This window comes from Hemiscyllium ocellatum, chromosome 1 (assembly GCF_020745735.1).
Source record: "Hemiscyllium ocellatum isolate sHemOce1 chromosome 1, sHemOce1.pat.X.cur, whole genome shotgun sequence".
In the NCBI taxonomy this organism is placed as follows: Eukaryota; Metazoa; Chordata; class Chondrichthyes; order Orectolobiformes; family Hemiscylliidae; genus Hemiscyllium; species Hemiscyllium ocellatum.
This window is the reverse complement of record NC_083401.1, coordinates 81229585-81253944: the sequence shown is the minus strand read 5'-3', so window position 1 is coordinate 81253944 and position 24360 is coordinate 81229585. Positions and strand designations below refer to the sequence as shown.

At 41.9% G+C, this 24360-nt stretch overlaps 1 protein-coding gene across 2 annotated transcripts; it reads left to right on the top strand.

The window, feature by feature from the left end:
• The first annotated feature begins 3804 nt into the window (after positions 1–3804).
• On the top strand, positions 3805–14584 carry smim15 (small integral membrane protein 15). 2 transcript variants are annotated; one of them, XM_060830270.1, is made up of 2 exons: positions 3805–3885; positions 13470–14584. In XM_060830270.1, exon 2 carries the CDS (start codon positions 13488–13490, stop codon positions 13710–13712), a length of 225 nt encoding a protein of 74 aa, XP_060686253.1. In that variant the 5' UTR covers positions 3805–3885; positions 13470–13487; the 3' UTR covers positions 13713–14584. The 2 variants fall into 2 exon arrangements, with proteins under 2 accessions (XP_060686253.1, XP_060686262.1); XM_060830279.1 differs by lacking the exon at positions 3805–3885 and adding an exon at positions 4255–4397.
• Positions 14585–24360: the final 9776 nt, after the last annotated feature.

Genomic DNA, 24360 nt, shown 5'->3' with positions numbered 1-24360 from the left:
TGTCGTTTCGTGGTTAGTTGGTGTTAATGGATGAGGATCGTTAGCTGTCTTCCCGTTTGTCCTATGTAGTGTTTTGTGCAGTCCTTGCATGGGATTTTGTACACTACATTGGTTTTACTCATGCTGGGTATCGGGTCCTTCGTTCTGGTGAGTTGTTGTCTGAGAGTGGCTGTTTGTTTGTGTGCTGTTATGAGTCCTAGTGGTCGCAGTAGTCTGGCTGTCAGTTCGGATATGCTCCTGATGCATGGTAGTGTGGCTACCATAGGCTTCCCAAAGGACTAGCCACACTACCATACATCAGGAGCATATCCAAATTGACAGCCAGACTACTGCGACCACTAGGACTCATTTCAGCACACAAACCAACAGCCACTCTCAGACAACAACTCACCAGAACGAAGGACCCGATACCCAGCATGAGCAAAACCAATGTAGTGTACAAAATCCCATGCAAGGACTGCACAAAACACCACATAGGACAAACGGGAAGACAGCTAACGATCCGCATCCATGAACACCAACTAGCCACGAAACGACACGACCAGCTATCCTTAGTAGCCACACACGCAGATGACAAGCAACATTAATTCGACTGGGACAACACTACTATTATAGGACAAGCCAAACAGAGGACAGTCAGGGAATTCCTAGAGGCATGGCACTCATCCACAGATTCAATCAATAAGCACATCGACCTGGACCCAATATACCGACCACTGCAGCGGACAGCTGGAACTGACGACTGGAAGCGGCAGATTCAAACCACTACAAATGATGGAGGAAAGATCACAGAAGCGCTTTACAGGAGGCTCCCAAGCACTGAGGATGTCACTGAGACAGGGGACGAAACGTCTGCAACACAAATTCTCAGCTCGGCAACAGAACCACAACAACGAGCACCCGAGCTACAAATCTTATCCCAAACTTTGAATTTTGAGTCTAACTGATTCGACAGTTAGAATCGAAATATCAGCTTTTTTCTCTCTTGACAGATGCCGCCAGACCTGCTGAGATTTTCCAACATTTTCTCTGTTGGATATGAACAGGAAGGTCATAGAGATATACAGCATGGAAACAGACCCATTGGTCCAAACCATCCATGCCAACCAGATATCCCAACCTAATCTATTCCCACCTGCCCATATCCCGCCAAACTCTTCCTATTCATATACCCATCCAAATGCCTCTTAAATGTTGCAATTTTACCTGCCTCCACCACTTCCTCTGGCAGCCCATTCCATACACGTATCACCCTCTGTGTGAAAATGTTGCCACATTGGTCTCTTTTATATCTTTCCCCTCTCACCCTAAACCTATGCCCTCTAGTTTGGATTCCCTGACCCCAGGGAAAAGACTTTGCCTATTTACCCTATCCGTGCCCCTCATAATTTTGTAAACCTCTATAAGGTCACCCCTCAGCCTCTGACGCTCCAGGGAAAGCAGCCCCAGCTTGTTCAGCCTCTCCCTAAAGCTCAAATCCTCCAACCCTGGCAACATCCTTGGAAATCTTTTCTGAACCCTTTCAAGTTTCACAACATCTTTCCGATAGGAAGGAGACCAGAATTGCACGCAATATTTCAACAGTGGCCTAACCAATGTCCTGTACAGCCGCAACATGACCTCCCAACACCTGTACTCAACCTTATGACCAATAAAGCATACCAAACGCCTTCTTTACTATCCTGACTATCTACGACTCCACTTTCAAGCAGCCATGAACCTGCACTCCAAGGTCTTTTTGTTCAGCAACACTCCCTAGGACCTTACTATTAAGTGTATAAGTCCTGCTAAGAATTGCTTTCCCAAAATGCAGCATCTTACATTTATCTGAATTAAACTCCATCTGCCACTTCTCAGCCTATTGGCCCATTTGGTCAAGATCCTGTTGTAATCTGAGGTAATCCTCTTCGCTGTCCAGTACATCTCCAATTTGGTGTCATCAGCAAACTTATTAACTATACCTCTTATGCGCGCATCAAAATAATTTATGTAAATGACAAAAGGTAGAGGACCCAGCAGTGATCCTTGTAGCACTCCACTGGTCACAGGCCTCCAGTCTGAAAAACAACCCTCCACCACTACCCTCTGTCTCCTACCTTTGAGCCAGTTCTATATCCAAATGGCTAGTTTCTCCTGTATTTCGTAAGATCTAACCGTGCTAATCAGTCTCCCATGGAGAACCTTGTTGAACGCCTTACTGAAGTCCATATAGATCAGACCTCATTTTTTATCCATAATAGATCACATCTACCGCTCTGCCCCATCAATCTCCCTTGTTACTTCCTCAAAAAACTCAATCAAGTTTGTGAGACATGATTTCCCATGCATAAAGCCATGTTGACTATCCCTAATCAGTCCATGCCTTTCCAAATAATGTACATCCTGTCCCTCAGGATTCCCTCCAACTACTTACCCACTACCGACATCAGGCTCACTGGTCTATAGTTCCCTGGCGTGTCCTTACCACCCTTTTTAAACAGTGGCACCACGTTAGCCAACCTCCAGTCTTCTGGCACTTCACCTGTGACTATCAATAATACAAATATCTCAGCAAGAGGCCCAGCAATCACTTCTCTAGCTTCCCACAGAGTTCTAGGGTACACCTGATCAGGTCCTGGCGATTTATCCACCTTTACCCGTTTCAAGACATCCAGGACTTCCTCCTCTGTAATCTGGACATTTTGTAAGATGTCACCATCTATTTCCCTACAGTCTATATATTCCATATCTTTTTCCACAGTAAATAATGATGTAAAATACTCATTTAGTATCTCCCCCATTTTTTCATCTTGATTCATGGCTAGTTCTAGAGTAAAAGGTCAAAGTGTCATAGAGTCATACAGCATAGAAACAAGCCCTTCCATCCACCATGTCAATGCCAACCAACAAACACCAGACTGCACTAATCCCATTTAACTGCACTTGGTCCATAGTCCAGTATGCACCAACATTTTAAGTGCTCATCCAGAAGCTTCTTAAAACCTGTGACAGTATTTCCCTCAACTACTCTATTAGGCAAATTGTTCTATATATTTACTATACTCTGATTGGAAAAAATTATTTCTCAGATCTCCTGTAAACCATTTGTTCCTCACCTTAAACGTATGCCTTCTGGTATTAAACATGTCAGCTGTGGGGAGGAAATTCTCATGACCTTCTCTATCTATGCCTCTCATAATTTTGTAAACCCCTAAACAGATCCCACCCGAAAACAAACTCATTTTATCTAGTTTCTCCTCATAACTGAAGCTAATCAATATTAACAGTCGTATAATTGTACAGCACAGAAACAGACCCTTTGGTCCAACTCATCCATGCAGGCCAGATATCCCATTTGCCAGCATTTCAGCCTATTCAGCATCATGCCATAACTCCAACCCTCCAAACCCAGCAACATCCTCATAAATCTTTTCTGAATCCTTTCAAATTTAATAACAACTTTCTTTTAGCAGGGTGACCAGAATAGAACACAATATTTAAAAGTGGCCTCGCCAATGTCCTGTACCCAATGCACTGACCAATCCGAAGGGTCTATTTCTGTGCTGTATTACTCTATGACTCTGGACTCCATGCAGGCAGGGGTGCCAAATGCCTTTTTATTATCACTCTAGAATTCACTGATAATTCTATTGTTGAGCTGAGATAGTGTGTTACAAATTGGTGTTGGGCTGTAATCACTACTGCAGCAACTGGCACTGCTCTGCATTGTGTTTTCCATTTGCCAACACTGAATGTAGTCCTTGTTGGAGGTCAGCTGCACCAGTGACCTCTGACCTCCCGGCCCCGTGCCGCACGTGGGTTTCCCCGGCTTCTACTTCCGGCGGGCGCTGTCGTGTACGCATGCGTGGCAGAGGCGGTCTTCGCTGTTGTTCCGGTGGCTGAAAGGTGAGAGCTGGAGGCGAGAGAGGGAGGCCGGGAGTGGGATGTGGGGTGGACCTCGCACGGGGGGGCTCGAGGCTACTCGGCCCAGGCCCAGGCCGGCGGGGCCCGGGCCAAGAGCCAGAGCAGCTCGGGCAGGGAGAGGCGAGGATGAGCTGAGGCTGGATCCAGGGAAGGTGTTTTTGTTTTTAAAGCAGGCAAAGTGCTGGGAATACCCAGCAGGTGTGATCCCATCTGTGGGGAGAGAAATAATGTTTCAGGGATCTCTCTGCAGAAAGTGTTGTTGTTGTTGAGGAGGAGGAGGAGGAGGATGTGGCATCTCTTCAGGTTGAACCTGCTGGGTGTGGGCTGAGCGAGAGAAGGAGAGAGAATCACTCTCCAATTTAAAAAAAGACTGGGAGCTGGATTGAAGTTTCGAGTGGGAAGACCTCTCAAAGTTCAGATGTCTGCTCACTGGCCTGGACGATGCTGGGTAACCTGTGATCTTGGCCACAGCATAACTAGGAGTGGGGGCACAGGTCAGAATTGAAATCTGCTGGAAATTTGAAATAAAATCGACAGCATGCTGGAGAAACTCGGCAGGTCTGAGTTGAGAGCGAGCCTGAGTTGGCATTTTGATTACAAATGCTTCAGAACTTGTAAGCTTTTTAAGAGTGAAATCAGGAGCATGTTTTCCAAACGTAGGGTACTGGAAATTTGAAATGCTCCCCAACAGACTGGATACTGAATTAATTGACATTTTCAAGATAGTATACTTTGAGATTTTGTGGGGTTTTTTTTGTAAGCTGGAGCATTGAGACATGTAGAGCAAAAGTAGGAAGATGAAGTTGAAGTACAGATCACCTATGACTTAAATAAATTTTAAAGGATGAATAGTTGATTGGAGTTGGTATTGTCTCGTATGAATTCATAGCAAATCCAGTCAAATGTTATTGATGAAATAAGAGCTTCACTGCCTTGATCATTTAATAAGGCTATACTGTCATATTCAACTGTAGTATTTGTAAAACTGGGAACATTCTAGTTGATAATTCAAATGACCTGAATTACTTTTGCAGTGTAAACATATCATATTTAATATTTAAATATTCAAAATTTCCTATACAGCATCTAGTAAGATGGCAGTGGAATAGTGCTTCTGAGCCTGTGGTTTGTCTGCTCCATTTGCTTTTCTTTTCATTTTTTTGCTCTTTTTATTTTAACTTACCTCTTATTGAAGAGCTTGGTGGCAAGTAGGCCTAGCTCGGATTCATAACAGCAGCATCAGAGGCATGCTTGGGTTCCTGGCGGCTTCTGTGTTTGAGGTGGTCCTAGTGCTGACTCATGGCTGCTGTGATGGAGGTGAGTTTAGGTTCCTGTGGTACCTGCTCTCACGGAGGCCAGTTTGGGCCCAGTATGAGACCTGGTGGCAGTGACCGCATTGGCTAGGTGGACTCAAAGTGGTCTCCTAGCAGCGTTGGAGCTGAATTTGGGCAGGAGTGGTACTTGGCATTGGTGTCTGCATTGGTGAGGTTCATTGAAGACTCAAGGTGGCAAGTGTGTCAGGTGGAGGTGAGATGACGCTGAAGAATGGTGACACGGCAAAAGGGGACTCGCCAGGCCCATGGTCCATGGCAGAGAAGGACTGTAAAATTGGACACTTTTGTTTTCTTTCTTTTCTCAGTTTTTGCCTTTATATTCTCTGTTTTAGTTTTGTATTTTAAAATGGTGCTGGAGAGTAGTGACACCATACAACACTTCACTGTTTTTTGAAACAAGATACACATGACAATAAATAAATCAAATCAAATTTACTTTGCACCGCGATTAATAGAAAGTTATCAGCACTGACCACTATTGAGAACATTTTCCAGCAGCATTTAGTGCCTGCATAGTTGCAGATAAACATGGAAATCAGGAAGTTTTTATCCAATTTACCTTGCTCTTCTACAATCTTTGCAACAATGACAACTTACCCATCAACTCAGGATTAAACAATGTGAAGGATGTGTGGTTATCATATTCTAAAGTGAATTTTTAATGATGTGAATATTATTAGTCACTGTCAATTAGCCCCTCTGGCCCTGGTGGTTTGATTTTTACAAGCATGAATTCCCATTTCTTTAGGATTTAATTATTGTTGCATATGTAATTATTTTGCTTTACATTTTCTGTCTCATAAATTCGCTATCTTGTTTTCTTTTCCTCAATTTGCTTTTTGTGGCTTATTTTAAATTAAGTATTGTTATTTCCTGAATGCAGAATTGAAGAGGTTGAGCATGTCATTAAAACCTGGAACACTGTGATCAATGACCCTGAAGTCGTCTGCATGCTACGGCTCACTTGTGTTTTCGTGGTCAGTTTTAGTTTTGGCATAGGTTCTGGAAAGTCACACTGGATTGAAAGTTGCCACAGAACTCTGGTTTTCGAGAAAGAAGGAGACAGATAATAGGAAACTGAAGTCTAGCTTAGACTGGCATCACCTGCCAGGAAAATGCTGGAATATTGTATTGTGAAAGTCAAAACAGGATACAAACAAAAATAAGAGTCAACATTTTGTAGGGGAACTTTGGATTAGGAGAAGTAGGTTGTTTGGCACTTTGGCTGAGTTGTCCTTTTAAAAGCAAACAGAATTTTTTGAGGATGTAACAAACTAGTTGGATGATGAGAAACCAGTGAATTTTCATAAGCATTCAGTAAGGTGCTACATGACAGGTTTTTGCACAATATTAATGTTCATGGGTTTGAAGGTAATACATTACTATTGTGGAAAGTTGGTTGAAAGAACAAAAGCAGGAAATTGGAATAAATGGGTCATTTTCGGTTGACATGATACGACTGGAGTGACACGATTTGTGCTGGGACCTCAGCTACATAGTCTGTTGTAATAACTTAGATAAATTTAGGGGCTGAGTATAATCTAATTTTGTTGACAAAAGTAGGTGCGGATGTTAACTGACAGGAGCATGCAAAGACTCTGCAAAGGAATAAAGTCTTAAGTGAGTGGACTTAAACTGGCAGAGCTGGGGAAATGTGAAGCAACAGAAGAAAAACCATGTTTTTGTAATGGTAAAAAAATGATTAGATGTTGATGCCCAAAGGAATTTGGGTACCTTTTTTGGCTTCTTGCATAAAGTTAAAATGGATTAAGAAGGTAAATGATTGTTGCGTTACATGAGGAAGGTTTGAAATAGATGTCCGTGTTGAGTCGGTTGCCAGAGATGGAGACAGCAAGGTCCAGGAAGAGTGGAGAGGTGTTCGAGATGGCCCAGGTGAACTTGAGGTCAGGATGTAAGGCGTTAGGGAAGTTGAAATTTTCAACCTCCTCATGGGAGCACGAAGTGGTGCCAATAACATTCATCAATGTAGCGGAGGAAAAGTTGTGGAATGATGCCGGTGTAACTGCGGAAGATGGACTGTTCTATGTGGAAGAGCCAGGCATAGCTGGGGTCAATGCGGGTGCCTATAACTACCTCTTTGGTCTGATGGAAGTGGGAGGATTAAAGGTGAATGAGGAAGTGTAACAAAGGTTCATTAGGTTGATTGCTAGGATGAGAGGGTTTTTGTATGAGAGATCAAATAGAATAAACTTGTGTTAAAAGGTTGGTTCTGGCAGCTTGAGAATCTAGAACTAATTTTAGTCGAAGGGATTGGCTGTTTCGGTTTCAGGTGAGGAGAAATTCCTTCACCTGAATTCTCTATGCAAGGGATTCCTCAATGCGAAAATGGTGAGCATTGATAGTTATGAGGGTCAGCCAGGAAAATGGAGTTGAGGTGAAAGACCAGCTACAGTCTTAATCACGAATAAAATGTGCTCAGAGGGGCCATGAAGTTTAGTCCTATTCCAATTTATTAAATATTTTCTTAAGCTCAGAGACTTTCATTACCATGTTCTCAGCAAGCTAAATGCACAGCAGGGCTACTGATAATTTATAATAAGGTAAATATTAGAAATAAAAGTACAGAAATCCTTTATAAGGGATCATTCATGTATTAAAGTATACCTTTGCCATTTTTGTAATCCCAATGGAAAACAAATCTTGGCTGTATAGCAGACGTGGTGTTAGCTTTAAAATCATATGGGGTTGAATCCCTCTGCTGCCTGCGATTTGAGTCTAGCCACGTGTGATATGTTTTGTCAGTTCACAAATGGATGCCAGCTGGGTTAACTCTCGGCTGTTGAACATCTTGCCTCAAGGGAGAGAAAAGCTGACATGGGATGCCATGGCCCCCACACAATATGCTCCTCAGGGATGCCTCACAGAAACTAAACATCTCACCTCATGGGAGGAGAAACTGATGATTCAAACTGATCTGGGCTCCACTAAGCATACCTCACTGTAACCAAAGCAGCTTCTCTGGAGGCCGTGGCATGGGGGTGGTAGTGGTAGGAAGACCAAGCGACAAAGGCCACTTCACCTCAACAGTGAGTGCATTTGCTAGCTGGGTGAAAAGAAGGATGGAGTTTTATTGACGGGGAGGTGTGTAGTGCACAAAAGAGAGAATGTTAACAGCCTGACACATTGATTAAATTAGCTCGCCTGGAGTGCATCTTTCTGAAGTTGCATTTAATTTATATTTTTAAGTAAAGATGTTGCCTTTTTAGGTAATCTGATCAAGTTCATCTATAAAGGGTGTACAAATGGAAGGAATAGTTTGTTTGCAAATGACAGTTGACTTGGATATCCTCTATTTCAAAGAAAAGTCCATTTTGTGAGATCTTACGGAAAGCTTGTGGGGTGATTGGAAGGCTTTACCACGTGCAGGGCCACATGGCCTCTTTCAGTGGTGTATAATTCTGATTGTCTTGAAAATAATTGAACAAAAATTGAAGAAATTATCTTAAGTTTAATGGATAATAAGTGTTTCATACTGGGCCATATGGTTAGCTAGGCAGGAAAAGACTTAAAAAGATTTAGAAAAGTTTTATGGTAAATCTATAATAATGTAGCACAAATGTTAGCTTCCGCCTTTGCCTGATGGACACTTGTCTTGTACAAAAAGCACTACTGGGAAAAGGTTAACTCTGAAATCAAGAAGTCCGATGAATATCACCCACTCCACAACTTTTAAAGCTTATCTGCTTGGACCTTAAAGCGAACTGCATTTCACACTCTGACCATTAATGCTCTGAAGTCCATCCTCATTGATTGAATGAAATAATATCTGCCGTCTTAAATGAACAACAGTTTACATTTATATGTTACATTTTAATGCAATGAAATGTTCCGGATGGTTCACAGTAGTATTATAAATTTAAAATATAAACTGAGCCACATTAGAAATATTATGTCAGATGACCCAAAGCTTGGTCAAATAGGTTTGAAGGTGTGCTTTAAAGGAAGAAAGTGGGGTGGTGAAATAAAGGGAGGGATTCCAGATGTTGGGGCCATGGCAGCTGAAGACACCAATTGTGGAGTTATGATTTGGGAATGCACAAGCAGCCAGAGGTGCACAGAGGATTGGAGGGGATTAGAGAATCAGGGAGGGACCAAACCTTGGGAGTGCTTTGAAATAAACATCATAATTTAAATCAAGACAAGCAATAGGGGTTTTGGATGACTTCAACTTAACAGAGAGTAGAACATGGGAGACCAATCAGGAGTGCATAGAACATAGAACAATACAGCACAGAACAGGCCCTTCGGCCCATGATGATGTGCTGAACATCTATCCTAGATTAAGCACCCATCCATGTACATATCCAATTGCCGCTTATAGGTCGCCAATGATTCTGACTCTACCACTCCCACGGGCAGCGCATTCCATGCCCCCACCACTCTCTGGGTAAAGAACCCACCCCTGACATCTCCCCTATACCTTCCACCCTTCACCTTAAATTTATGTCCCCTTGTAACACACTGTTGTACCCGGGGAAAAAGTTTCTGACTGTCTACACTACCTATTCCTCTGATCATCTTATAAACCTCTATCAAGTCACCCCTCATCCTTCGCCGTTCCAACGAGAAAAGGCCGAGAACTCTCAACCTATCCTCGTACGACCTATTCTCCATTCCAGGCAACATCCTGGTAAATCTTCTCTGCACCCTCTCCAAAGCTTCCACATTTTTCCTAAAGTGAGGCGACCAGAACTGCACACAGTACTCCAAATGTGGCCTAACCAAAGTCCTGTACAGCTGCAACATCACTTCACGACTCTTGAATTCAATCCCTCTGCTAATGAACGCTAATACACCATAGGCCTTCTTACAAGCTCTATCCACTTGAGTGGCAACTTTCAAAGATCTATGTCCATAGACCCCAAGATCCCTCTGTTCCTCCACCTGACTAAGAACCCTACCGTTAACCCTGTATTCCGCATTCTATTTGTTCTTCCAAAATGGACAACCTCACACTTGGCAGGGTTGAACTCCATCTGCCACTCCTCAGCCCAGCTCTGCATCATATCTAAGTCCCTTTGCAACCGACAACAGCCCTCCTCACTGTCCACAACTCCACCAATCTTCGTATCATCTGCAAATTTACTGACCCACCCTTCGACTCCCTCATCCAAGTCATTAATAAAAATTACAAACAGCAGAGGACCCAGAACTGATCCCTGCGGAACTCCACTTGTAACTGGGCTCCAGGCTGAATATTTACCACCTAAAGTGCATTGACATAAATAGTTTGAAATAGTTTAATTTTGCAAATTTCTTCGGTTGTTTGAAGCTTTTATGGAGTGATACAGCATGGAAACAGACCTTTCAGTCCAGCCAGTCACTGCCAAATGTAATCTCAAACTAAAGTGGTCCCATCTGCCTGTTCTTGACCCATATCCCTCTAGACCTTTCCTATTCATGTACTTATTCAAATGTCTTTTAAACACTGTTATATACAGTGGCATTCGCCGCTTCCTCAGCAAGTTCATTCCACAAGCAAACCACCCCCATGTAAAAAGTTTGCCTCATGTCTTTTTTAAATTTCTCTCCTCTCTTTAAAAATGTGTCCCCTAGTCTTGAAATTCCCCATCTTGGGGAAAAGCTGACTGCCATCAACTTTATCTATACCTCTCATTATTTTATGAACTTCTATCAAGTCACCTCTCAACTCCTACGCTCCAATTTAAAAAAAAAAGTCCAAGCCTATCTTTATAACTCAAACCTTCCATACTTGGCAACACCCTGGTAAATCTCTTCTGAACTCTCTCCAGCTTAATAATATCCTTCCTATAACTGGGCGACTAGAACTGCTCACTATTCCAGTAGAAGCCTCACCAATTACCTCACTCCTTTTTTTTCCCCCCCAGAGTATCTGATTACTGTTTTAACGATGCTCCATATTATAGCTAGGAACCAGTTTGACTGCGAATATCAGTGATGGTGTGGATAGCATTAGTAGAGGTGCTCAGTCAAAATAATCTGTTGGGATATTATGAGATGATCTGTAGATTCAGTTCATATTATGATTAGTTAACATTGGCTAGATTTCAGAGAGAAATAATGATGTAAAGGCCATTGTAAATTTAGCTGACTTTTAAAACTATTTGACTAACATTTAATGATGTTTCTGACAAACTGAATGCCTAGCTCCTACCATTTCCTTGAAATACTAGCAAAGGAACTCTACTTGATAACATCTCGCAGCACTATGTCCTTTAGAATCCAATAAATAATAATGAATTTTTAGTTTACTGTGATAGCATTGCTGTCACACATAAGAAAAAGTCATTAACCTAATATTTGTCAATAAAATTTGTAAATCAAAAGAGCCAGTTCAATGTTAAATTTAGATTGTTCATGACCTTCAGACATATCTTGGGATTGGCCATGCAGTAAGCAACATTTATGTTTTAATTTTCACAACTCCTTTCTCTACCAGCAAAACTGGAGATCAATTTTTGCAGGGTGTGCTCTCCCTCTGGTCCTTTTGTTGATTTGCTTAACTCTGTGTCCTTTGTTTGGCGACTCTGCTATCAGAAGTTTCTCAATATTTACCCAATCATTACTCTTCATAAAACCTATATTAAAATTATTCTTAATTTTCTCTGCTCCAAGGAGGAGCAACCTTAGCTTCTCATCTTCCAACTGAACTGAAGTTCCATATCTCTCCTGTCATTTTAAATTTGGCTATAGGAAGTTGGCAGGACAAGGTTTTTCTTAAACAGTGTATATACATAACCACTCCAGTGGGTGACTGCACAAATCATACATTTGAATCCTGGACTGTCAGCCCTCTGCATCAACGTTAAATTGAATCAGCACTATTGGGAACAGATTGAGAGAAACAAACAATGATATGAGTTGACTTAGGTTTTAGTGCTGTTTATTTAAAAAACAGTTAAGTTGAAGTTTTGAAATTAGGATACATAGATTTATAAAACCAAAATGCAAATTAAAAATGCAGTAATCTAATAAATTTACATTTGACGTCAATTGTGAGGATAGATTGAAGAAGTTGGGACTGTTCTCCTTGGGGAGAAGGCCAAGAGGAAATTTGAGAGGGTTTCTAAATCAGGTGTGAGCTGGACAGAGTAAATAAGGAGAAGGTGTTCCTGCTGCTTTTAAAAACAAAAGGACAGAGATTTTCAAATTGATTTGCAAAGAAAGCAGGAGTGATGTCGGTGAGATGGGTTGTGGGGGGGGTGGGGGGGGGTGGGGGGGCAGCGGGGTGGCAAAGAAAACTGTCCCTCTCAGTGCATAGTTATGGAGTTGGTTAACTCAGTTGCCTGGATGGCTGGTTTGCGATGTAGAGTGATGCCAACTGTATGCGTTCAGTTCTCTCACCAGCTGAGGTTATTGTGCAGGTCTTGCCTTCCCAACATCATCCCATGCCTGAAGTGTGGTGACCCTCAGGTTAAACTCAACACCAGTCATCTGTGTCTTAATGAAAGAGTGGAACAATGGTCCTCTTGGCTTATGGCAAATTTACTTTAGGTATGGACTGTACCTCCTGGAAATGTGGTAAAAGCACACTCAATTGAGGAATTTAAATGGGCATTGGAAGATTATTTGGGTAGAAATGATGTTCAGAGATATGGGGAAGTAAAAGCAGGGGATTACCTCGTTAATAGAACCACTGCAGGCATATTGGACTGATTGGTCTCTTTTTGTGTTGTGACAGTTCTGTGATGACATATTTGCCTTGTGCTGCTTTCACTATACCTTGATGTACACATGCCCTTCTAACAGGGTACCTGCATTCAAGAAAAGCTGGGCTACATTCACTGATTAGCTCATAGCTTATGAGATATTTTGTTGGACTTGAAGTACTTCCCCTAAAGCTCTCCGTAGGATCTACATTTTATTTTCTGAATTCATGTTAATTGATCGGGCAACAGGGGCGCTCGCACATGAACACTTGATCAATGCAAGTGTGATTCCTCATGAAGTTGCTCACCACAAATGTGGTGTGCTTTTCCTGTTGTAGATCTGGGTGGTATTGAGTTTTTCAGGCTTGACCCCTGGTTTTGGTGATATTCACACTTGTTGTTTCCTTGGCTTCAGTGAATGCAGCGAATTGTTATCAGCATCTCTCCGTAGTGCAACATTACAAACAGTAGCTTGTGGAATTGCTCGATGACGGGTGTATTTAAAAAATAAAAAGTGGAAAAAGTGTACTCTCGAAGTGAGTATTTGCATTAAATCAAATGCATTGCTTTCCTTTTCCAGGTTGTTGTGTAAACAAGAATGTTGGACATCAGAAGCTGGGCAGAGTACATTGTCGAATGGGCTGCAAAAGACCCATATGGATTCCTTTCAACTGTTATATTGGCACTAACCCCACTGTTCTTAGCAAGTGCAGTGCTTTCATGGAAACTGGCAAAAATGATTGAGGCCAGAGATCGAGAACAGAAGAAGAAACAAAAGCGTCAAGAAAATATTAATAAAGCAAAAAGACCAAAAAAGGATTGAACATACAACCAGGAAACATTCCTCATCATGAACAAAAATGCAGCTTGTTTTTCATCTTTAACAATTGCAGTTATATTGTACAATAACTTCCCAAGGATGGCAAAATAATTCAGTAACTGTTTCATTGGAAATGTGCTTCTAATATTTCAAGTTTTGGGTTTTTATGATATTCTTCAATATTGGGATAAAAACTTCCATTAATGCTTTACATTTTCTACTTCTTCGTATTCAAAATGTACATTCTCATTCCTGTTTCATAAAACCTGTAATCTTGTGATTATGAAAGTGTATTGAATCACTGCACTGAAATCAATATATTGATATATTGATAAAAATAATGTTTGTGAGTCAATATAAGTTTACTGTTTCTGAATTGAAAAATAACCTCTAATTTATATTGAATTCTATTTTGCTAAGAACCTGAACAGTTATTGATTGGATTTAATTCACAGTTCCAAAATAATATCGAGGAAGGAAAAACCTGCAACCCTTTTATTTGATAATTATTTTGCATAGCAAAACCATTTTCAGATGAAAGTCTTTATGGTATTTTTATTAGCTAATAGCCAATTTGAAGTAAATTGTTTTACACGTCAGCATTACACCACTTGCATGTAATGTTATAAAAATGTTGCAAGATGCTCTGTCTCAAAACAGAATTTTTGCCAAATAATCTTATAAGCAGGTGGTGCTGTTTAGTTTCTCCATGCTCCGAATTAAATAGTACCTTATATACTGTAAAAATTGTTATACGGTCTGTTAAATGGCATGAGTTGAATGTTGCTTTGTTGATTGTTAATGGCATCACCCATTACTATGCTTTGTGGAGGCATTGTACATTGCAAAAGGGAATATCTACATAACAATCTAAAGATGTTATGAATCTGTGTTTATTATAAATGTGATGGCACTAGACTGCTGCTAATGAGTGTGATGCATATCAAACTTTAATTACTGTACTTTAATTCCTTAAACTTTTAATTACTTAGCAATTTACTACTTACACTAAACCTGCTTTATCTTACAAAATGTTAATTCTGCAATTACTGGAAATGTTATAAAAAAAATAATCTGGAAAAGACAGGCAATATTTGCAGGTTTGGTAGCAGCAATTGAGAAAAACATTTCAGGAAAGGTTATTGATCTCAAATGTCAAGTTTCTGTACTTATGGATCCCCCCAGACCTGCTGAGTATTTCCAACATTTTATATTTCTATTATCAAATATGCTAGCTGATAACTGTACCAGCACAGCTTTTGCCAGTAACCTGTGTTGGAATTTATAATTTGTCTATGGCTGAGCAAAAAGTGGTGGGAATTTGTAATTAACTGAGACCAAAAAGCTTTACCTAATGTTAAGAGTTCTATACCAATCACAACAATTTTAATATAACAATTAAATCTAATGTAATCATTAGAGAATATTCCCATTACTGACCTTCAATCAACAGAGGGCCAATGGTAATGGTTGGGCATAAGCCACGTCATAAGAGAAGGTTTCCCATGTAGTTATTGGACTGGAATGATTTGCTTCCAGCCATCATCCTTTGTGCGAGGTGCAATTCTTTACTACTGCAAATTTTTGATTTCCATTTTTCTAGGGTTCTTAGAAGCTTCAATCTTTCAAATGCTACATTGGTGGCAAAGGGAGTCATTTGATCTAACAGCTTCCAACCTCTGTCACCTTGTAGAACAATGGCAGCAGACAGATGGGAACACTCTCAAATCAGCTTAGTTTGGAACTATCATGGTTTTTTCTATGTCACTAGACCATAACCTGGGAATCCCTTCCTCGAGTACCTGGACTGTAATAATTTATGAATGTGGCTCAAATTCATCATTAGCTGTTAGGGTCAAACAACAAATGTTGGCGTTGCTGCTGCCACTCAAGTCATGTGAATGGATGTCTTCATGAATTAGCATCCGTTAATGCAAATAGTTTATTTTCTTTCATTCTTGAGTTACAGCCATTGCTGATAAATCTGCCAATTATTGCTTAATCTCAGTTTTTATTGACAAACTAGTTTGCTATTTTCTGTAGTTAGTGTGGCAAATAACTGAACATTTGCTGGGAGGGACATTTTAGGGTTTTCATGCTGTGCAATTGAAGTTACATTAATGTTAGGGACATATATGATTGGCTGCCTGTATCCTATTTTGTGACTAACAGGTTTTGGCGGTTTTGTTAAAGACTCAGCAATTTGCTGCAGTGTATCCCTGTAGATCCATTCGATATTATTAAGTAGTAAGGAAATTACTTCCTACAGTGATGCATCATACAAAAGCATGCCTCTTCATCCTTTAGGAGAAAGTGAGAACTGCAGATGCTGGAGATCAGAGCATAAAAATATGTTGCTGGAAAAGTGCAGCAGGTCAGGCAGCATCAAAGGAACAGGAGAATTGGCGTTTTGGGCATAAGCCCTTCTTCAGAAATGAGGAGGGTGTGCCAAGCAGGCTAAGATAAAAGGTAGGGAGGAGGGACTTGGGGGAGGGGCACTGGGAATACGATAGGTGGAAGGGGGTTAAGGTGAGGGTGATAGGCCGGAGAGGTAGTGGGGGCGGAGAGGTCAGGAAGAAGATTGCAGGTCAAGAAGGCGGTTCTGAGTCTGAGGGTTGGGACTGAGAAAAGGTGGGAAGGGAAATGAGAAAGCTGGAGAAATCTGCATTCATCCCTTGTGGTTGGAGGGTTCCTAGGCGGACGATGAAGCGCTCTTCCTCCAGGCGTCGTGTGACCATGTTCTGGCGATGGAGGAGGCCAAGGTCCTGCATGTCCTTGGTGAATTGGGAGGGGGAGTTAAAGTGTTCAGCCACGGGAGGTTGGATTGGTTGGTGTGGGTGTCCCAGAGGTGTTCTCTGAAACCCTCTACAAGTAGGCAGCCTGTCTCCCCAATGTAAAGGAGGCTGCAGTGGATGCAGTAAATGATGTGTGTGGAGGTGCAGCTGAATTTGTGACGGATATGGAAGGATCGCTTGGTGCTTTGGAGGGAAGTGAGGGGGGAGGTGTGGACACAAGTTTTGTATTTCTTGCGGTTGCAGGGGAAGGTGCTGGGAGTGGAGGTTGGGTTGATGGGAGGTGTGGATCTGACAAGGGAGTCACGGAGGGAGTGGTCTTTCTGGAATGCTGATGAGGAGGGGAGGGAAATATATCTGGTGGTGGGGTCTGTTTGGAAGTGGCAGAAATGACAAAGGATGATACGATATAGCTGGAGTTTGGTGGGGTGGTAGGTGAGGACCAGTGAGGTTCTGTCCTGATGGTGATTGAAGGGGTGGGGTTCAAGGGTGGAGGAGCGGGAAGTGGAGGAGATGCGGTGGAGAGCATCGTCAACCACGTCTGAGGGGAAATTGCAGTCTTTGAAGAAGGAGGCCATTTGGATTGTTAGGGTATTTGTATTGGAATTGGTCCTCCTGGGAGCAGATGCGGCAGAGGCAAAGGAATTGAGAATATGGGATGGCGTTTTTACACTGGGCAGGGTGGGAGGAGGTGCAATCTAGGTAGCTGTGGGAGTCAGTCAGTTTATAGGAAACGTCTGTGTTGAGTCGGTCGTCCGAGATAGAAATGGAGAGGTCCAGGAAGGGGAGGTAGGAGTCTAAGATGGTCCAGGTAAATTTGAGGTCAGGATGGAAGGTGTTAGTAAAGTGGATGAACTGTTCAACCTCCTCGTGGGAGTACAAGGTAGCGCCGATACAGTCATCGATGTAGCGGAGGAAAAGGTAGGGTGTGGTGCCAGTGTAGCTGCGGAAGATGGACTGTTCCATATATCCAACGAAGAGGCAGGCATAGCTGGGGCCCATGCAGGTACCCATGGCTACTCCTTTTGGTTTGGAGGAAGTGGGAGGATTGGAAAGAGAAGTTGTTCAGAGTGAGGACCAGTTCAGTCAGTCAAAGGAGGGTGTCAGTGGAAGGGTACTGGTTGGTTCTGCGGGAAAGGAAGAAGCGGAGGGCTTTGAGGCCTTCGGGATGGGGGATGGAGGTGTATAGGGACTGGATGTCCATGGTGAATATCCCATATTCCCAATTCCTTCGCCTTCACTGCATCTGCTCCCAAAAGGATCAATTTCAATACCGAACAACCCAGATGGCCTCCTCCTTCAAAGACTGCAATTTCCCCACGGACATGGTTGACGATGCTCTCCACCGCATCTCCTCCACGTCCCGCTCCTCCGCCCTTGAACCCCGCCCCTCCAATCGCCACCAGGACAGAACCCCACTGGTCCTCACCTATCACCCCACCAACCTCCAGATATATCATATCATCCTTTATCATTTCCGCCACCTCCAAACAGACCCCACCACCAAGGATATATTTCCCTCCCCACCTCTATCAGCGTTCCGGAAAGACCACTCCCTCCGCGACTCCCTCGTCAGATGCACACCCCCCACCAACCCAAACTCCACTCCTGGCACCTTCCCCTGCAACTGCAAGAAATGCAAAACTTGCGCCCACACCTCCCCCCTTACTTCCCTCCAAGGCCCCAAGGGATCCTTCCATATCTGTCAGAAATTTACCTGCACCTCGACACACATCATTTACTGCATCCGCTGCACCCGATGTGGCCTCCTATACATTAGGGAGACAGGCCGCCTGCTTGCAAAACATTATAGAGAACACCTTTGGGACACCCGCACCAACCAACCCAACCGCCCCGTGGCTGAACACTTTAACTCCCCCACCCACTCCGCCAAGGACATGCAGGTCCTTGGCCTCCTCCATCACCAGACCCTGGCAACATGACACCTGGAGGAAGAGCGCCTCATCTTCCGCCTAGGAGCCCTCCAACCACAAGGGATGAATGCAGATTTCTCCAGCTTTCTCATTTCCCCATCCCCCATCCTTTCTCAGTCCCAACCCTCAGACTCAGCACCGCCTTCTTGACCTGCAATCTTCTACCTGACCTCTCCGCCCCCACTGCCTCTCCGGCCTATCACCCTCACCTTAACCTCTTTCCATCTATCGTATTCCCAGCGCCCCTCCCTCAACTCCCTCCTCCCTACCTTTTATCTTAGTCTGCTTGGCACACCCTCCTCATTCCTGAAGAAGGGCTTATGCCTGAAACACTATTCTCTTGTTCCAATGGTGCTGCCTGACCTGCTGCGCTTTTTTAGCAACACATTTTTAAGCTCTTCGTCCTTTAGGCCTGGTCAGCCATTCAGTAAGACCAGGATTCATCGAATTACTCCACATTATTACCTGTCCTCAAAATATGATGAAACTATTTACTACTGCCTTAACCATGTTGAAGGATCTCCTGCCACTTTTTGAGAGAGTTCCAAAGGGTCATGGCCCTCTTGGAAAAGATAATTCTCACCTGTCATAAATGGGGGAGACCCCTTATTTTTAAACAGTGACTCCTTGTTCCATCTTGTCCTGCTCTCCTCAGGATCTCACGTTTCAATCAAGCTACCTTTTACCACCTAAAGTTCAGTGATACAAGTCTTACCCGTTCCAGATATTAGTCTAATAAACCTCTCTGAACTTTCTAACACTATGCATATTTTATAAATAAGGCGATCAATAATGAGCACTCTACGGCAAGTGTACCTTCATGTTCAAGTCTTCTCAGCGATAACATTCTATTAGTATTCTTAAATATGTCAAATCTGCATACTCAACTGCCTCCTGATTAATGCGTTAGGTGAGTTCCTCCATCTCAGTGCTCTATAATTCTCATTTAGAAATGCATTTTTATTGTTCCTATCAAAATGGATAACTTCACATTTTTCCCCACATTATAGTCCCTTTGCCAATCTGTCTGTATATCTTGGTAGCGTCCTTACCTCCACAATTTTGTTTTACCTCAAATTCAAACTAAAAGTACTGTAAAACTGTCCCAGGCTTTTCTTATTTCTCAAGAGTTTTGACTACCCATACATCACAGAAGTAAATAACTTTAGTGCTAAAGTATAACAGTTGAAATTTAATGCTTAGGTATCATCACCAAGCTGGAAACAGTAATTTAAGGTTGATAGATTATCTACGGCTGTTTTGTCAAGCTGAGGAAAGATCTGTAATTATTTTGTGGTTCCACAAGGGACGATCAGCATCCTTTAAGCTTTACAATATCTTTTACTTCCTGTTGAGACTTTAATTTCAAAAGGAGTAGTCCTTTGAGCACCTGTCAGATCACACCATGCCAACCTCATTCTTCAATAAACAACGAGCATTGGTCAAATCTGTTCCAGCAGATGTGATGTTCACACTCAATATGGATGTGCCATCAGTTGAAGATTTGCCAATGAAATTATTGCTGAAAAGCCTCCATTAAATAAAGGAATGGAATGCAATTTATTTCCAGAAGGCATTCCATAACGTCTGCATGAAGCAAGTCAAAATGTTCGAAAAGTTGGCTCAGCATCAATGAAACAGTAATCTACAAGGGTAACCATGTTTTTCTAACTGTTAAGGCCAAAGTTCCACCGTACCCTCATGGTTAGGCTCTTTTAGGTTTTTTTTATTTTCCTGGGAAACATTTTAATGTCTTCCTGGATGCATTGTTCCTAACTAATCACTGTAATCAAAGCAAATGCTTCGTGAATGACGTTTGTTAAAAGTTAAAAGCAGGAACAGTGGTGGAGAAACTTCATTTTTGATAATGTTAAAAGAACTACTTTGCAAGTGGATGAAGTTCAACACGGAAAGTTTAAAGTTCAGGAAGAATATGTCTCATCACTTTATAAGGCACCCTGGAACACTTTTTGGTCTAAATAACTTTCAACTTTAGTAATCTCATTTCAACTTGCATTTGATCCCAATGTTTTAAAACGTTTAAAATATCTTGCCATTTGTGTTCATTATTTAACAAATTATTATTACACTCCCTCATCACCCCCTGATTTTGTCTTATTTTATTATTACAATCCCTTATCATTTGAATTTTGTCTTATTTTATACAAATGGCGATCTCTTTTTAGCCACAGTAATGTTCATTCCAAGTTGAAGGATAGAAATTTAATAGAATTAGAGATATTATCATGAAAGCACAAAACAGGTTTCCTTTGCAACATAATGCTGGTAGCTCAGGTTTAGGGAAGCTGCTAACACTGCAATGTAACTGCAAACACTGGGAACTCTGCTTCCTGCATCAACTCTCTTTGTCCTGTCTCTCCCATGTATGGGGGTGGCTCTTCTTTCATTCGTCACCTGTGTCATGCTTCTTTGGAGTAATGTGCTGGAAATTAAGCTCAGCTATTTAACAAAAGTTAAAGGTTTTTAAAACAATGCAAAAATCCCCTCTGTACCTGTTTTTTCAGACTAAGGTTGACAGAAAGCATAAACCAGGTTTCTGTACTTAACAGGAATTACTATTCATTGTAAGTAAACAGATTCTTGCTACAGGCAAATAATTATGAACCATTGGCAGATAACCCCAGTAGTTAAAACTCTAACTCCCTTATAAACCCCCTTAAACAGGGGGAAAACAAAACACGTTAAGTGTGATTGATAGAGAGAAAAACTTGGAGAAGCAGTTCAGTAATCATAAGATTTAATACGATGATTCTTCTTCTGGCTCTTGGCTGTGCTTCTTCATTTTTTTATTCTCTGAGTATTTTCTTTGGTTTGCAGGAGGCAAACTTATAAATAGTAAGTCAGAGACCTTTTTAATAACTCAGCTTTTACAGCAACTGTTGAAGGAGAAAAAATCTCTAGGCTTGAAAATGGATTTTACTGCAGAAAACAGAGAGATCCTGAGCTAATGGAGAACTGAAGGCTTCTCCCTAACTCCAGAAACTTGAACTGTCCAAATCTGTTCAGCTACCTAGGAAAGAATCACATAGCTGTTGGTAGGCAGAAGACCATTGTCATCGATAACCAGTCATTAGTCCACAGATCAAACAGCTAGTTGTTGCCAGTTAAATCTCCATTTGTACTACAACTTAGCTCAGCTCATCTGCACCTTCCACAACTGCGTGAACCAGCAAATTAGTCTCGGAAATGACTGCCAGACTACTCAGACCCCTTGGCATTATGGTAGTCCACAAACTCACCAACACACGAAAACAACAGCAAATTAACTTGAAAGACCCTATGCAGACAATGAGCAAAACTAACATCATTTACAAAATACCATGCAAGGACTGTAACAAACACTACATTGGTCAAACAGGCCAAAAACTAGCCACCAGGATACATGAACACCAACTAGTTACAAAAAGACACGACCCTCTCTCACTGGTATCCTCACATATGGATGGGGAAGGACACCACTTCGACTAGGACAATACATCCATCCTAGGACAAGCCAAACAAAGACACTCATGAGAATTCCTAGAAGCATGGTATTCCAACATATAATACACCCTCACCATCAATACCTATGAAACACATGCCAATTTTACCCAATGTGGAAACTCTATCAACAAACACATCGAGTTAGACCCCATCTACTACCCCCTGAGAAGAGGAACAGGAAGTGACTTCACCACAGGAAATAACATCACCACTGGAAAAAACATCACCAACCCAAAGAAACCCAAACATATAAATAGAAAGCAGGAATTTCAGCATTGCTTCCCGTGAGGTCCACTGAAGATGTTATCTAATAAGGTAACAAAACGTCTGGAAATGAACTTTTCAGCTCAGCGAGCAAACCTACATTAAAAAAATAAAGGTCTTTACAGCCCATCGTTAATCTTTTTGGTGTTTTCAAGGGTGAGTTCCCCCACTGCTCCTGTGTGTTTTGAACCCTGGATAACAGTTATAAGTCTTAATAAATGGAAACTAACATTGGCTGAAAAGTGTGTTGTAGGTTTCACTTAATCTCAATAGTGTGGAAGCCCTATCGATTCCACACTGATCAACAAACAGCATCCCACCCTGACTTCTCATTCCATCCCTGAACATTATAGGCAATTTAGCATGACCAATAACCTTCACATCTTTGAACTGTGGGATGAAACCAGAACATCTGGAGGAAACCCACACAGACAGTCACCCAAGGGTGGAATTGAACCCAGGTCCATAGCACTGTGAGGCAGTAGTGCTAACCACCATGCCACACCAATATTGGCTCTGTCTCGATATTCCTTTAAACTGTGTAATGGCTCAGAAGTCAATTATTACAAAAAGGATGACCCAACAGATTGAACCAAGACACAGCATATTTAATGAGCAGTAACATACAAACTTCTAACTGTTTATGTTCCTACCATCCAAATCCAACACAGTGATGACCTTCTGCAGACACTTCATTCCCTGTACTTACTGCTGACAAGGGAAATGCCATAGTTATCATGGTCCAAGGATAATATCCAAGTTGGGCTTCTTGTCATGTAGAGGTAGTGTCCCTACCTCTTGGCCCAGATCAAGTTACACATGTGTGTAACAGTGTGTAATAACATCTCTGAACATGTTGATTAGAAAATGTCTCATACATCAAGATATAATACACCGTCACTATCAATACCTATGAAACACATACCAGTTTTACCCTATGTGGAAAATCAGTAGCATGTTACTCTCTCTACACGGTGACGATTTTCTGTTGAATCTTTGTATTGTAAACTTAACATCATTTCTTCCTGTCCAATGTTGTTCAAGCAGTTCAAGGGCCACAAACCAAATTTAAATCATCTGTCAACACTTCATGTTCACCAACAGCTCAGTATCTAGCCAGATTGCTTCAATATTCACTACTGAGAGAGAATTTGGTGTTTCTGAGTACAGCATGAAACTGATATGCTTGAACAGGTTGACATTAAGAAGGAGGATGCACTGGAAATTTTGAAAGTATAAGGATAGATAATATTCCTGGGTCAGACGGGATATACTTTAGGTTACTACAGGAAGTGAGGGAAGAGATTGCTGTGGCTTTGGCAATGATCTTTGCATCCTCACTGTCCACTGGAGTAGTGCCAGATGATTGGAGGGTGGAAAATGTTATTCCCTTGTTCAAGAAGGTGAATTGTGATAATCTTGGGAATTACAGACCAGTCACTCTCATGTCTGTGGTGGGTAAAGTATTGGAGAGGATTCTGAGAGTAAAGATTTATGATTACTTGGAAAACCATAGTTTGATTAAAGATAGTCAGCTTGGCTTTGTGAGGGGTAGGTCATACCTCACAAACCTTACTGAATTATTTGAGGATGTGACAAAACACATTGCTGAAGATAGAGCAGTGGATGTCGTGTACATGGATTTTAGCAAGGTGTTTGATAAAGTTCCCTATGGTAGACTTATTCAGAAAGTAAGGAGGTATGGGATACAAGGAAATCTGGCTGACACAGAATTGGCTGGCCCGGAGAAGGCAGAGGGTGGTGGGAGATGGAATGTATTCAGCCCAGAACCTGGGGATCAGTGGTGTTCTACAGGGATCTGTTCTGGGACCTCTGCACTTTGTGGTTTTTATAAATGACTTGGATGAGGAAGTGGAAGAGTGGGTCAGTAAGTTTGTTGAAGACATGAAGGTTGTTGGATTGGCTGAACTGATAGGTGGCAGGTGGAGTTCAACTTGGAAAAGTGTGAAGTGATTCATTTAGGAAGGTCAAATTTGAATACAGATTACAGGGTTAAAGGCAGGATCCTTGGCAGTGTGTGGGATCTTGGGATCCATGCCCATAGATAACTCAAAGTTGCCACCCAAATTGATAGGGTTATTAAGAAGGCATATAGTGTGTTGGCTGTCATTAGCAAGGGGATTGAGTTTAAGAGCC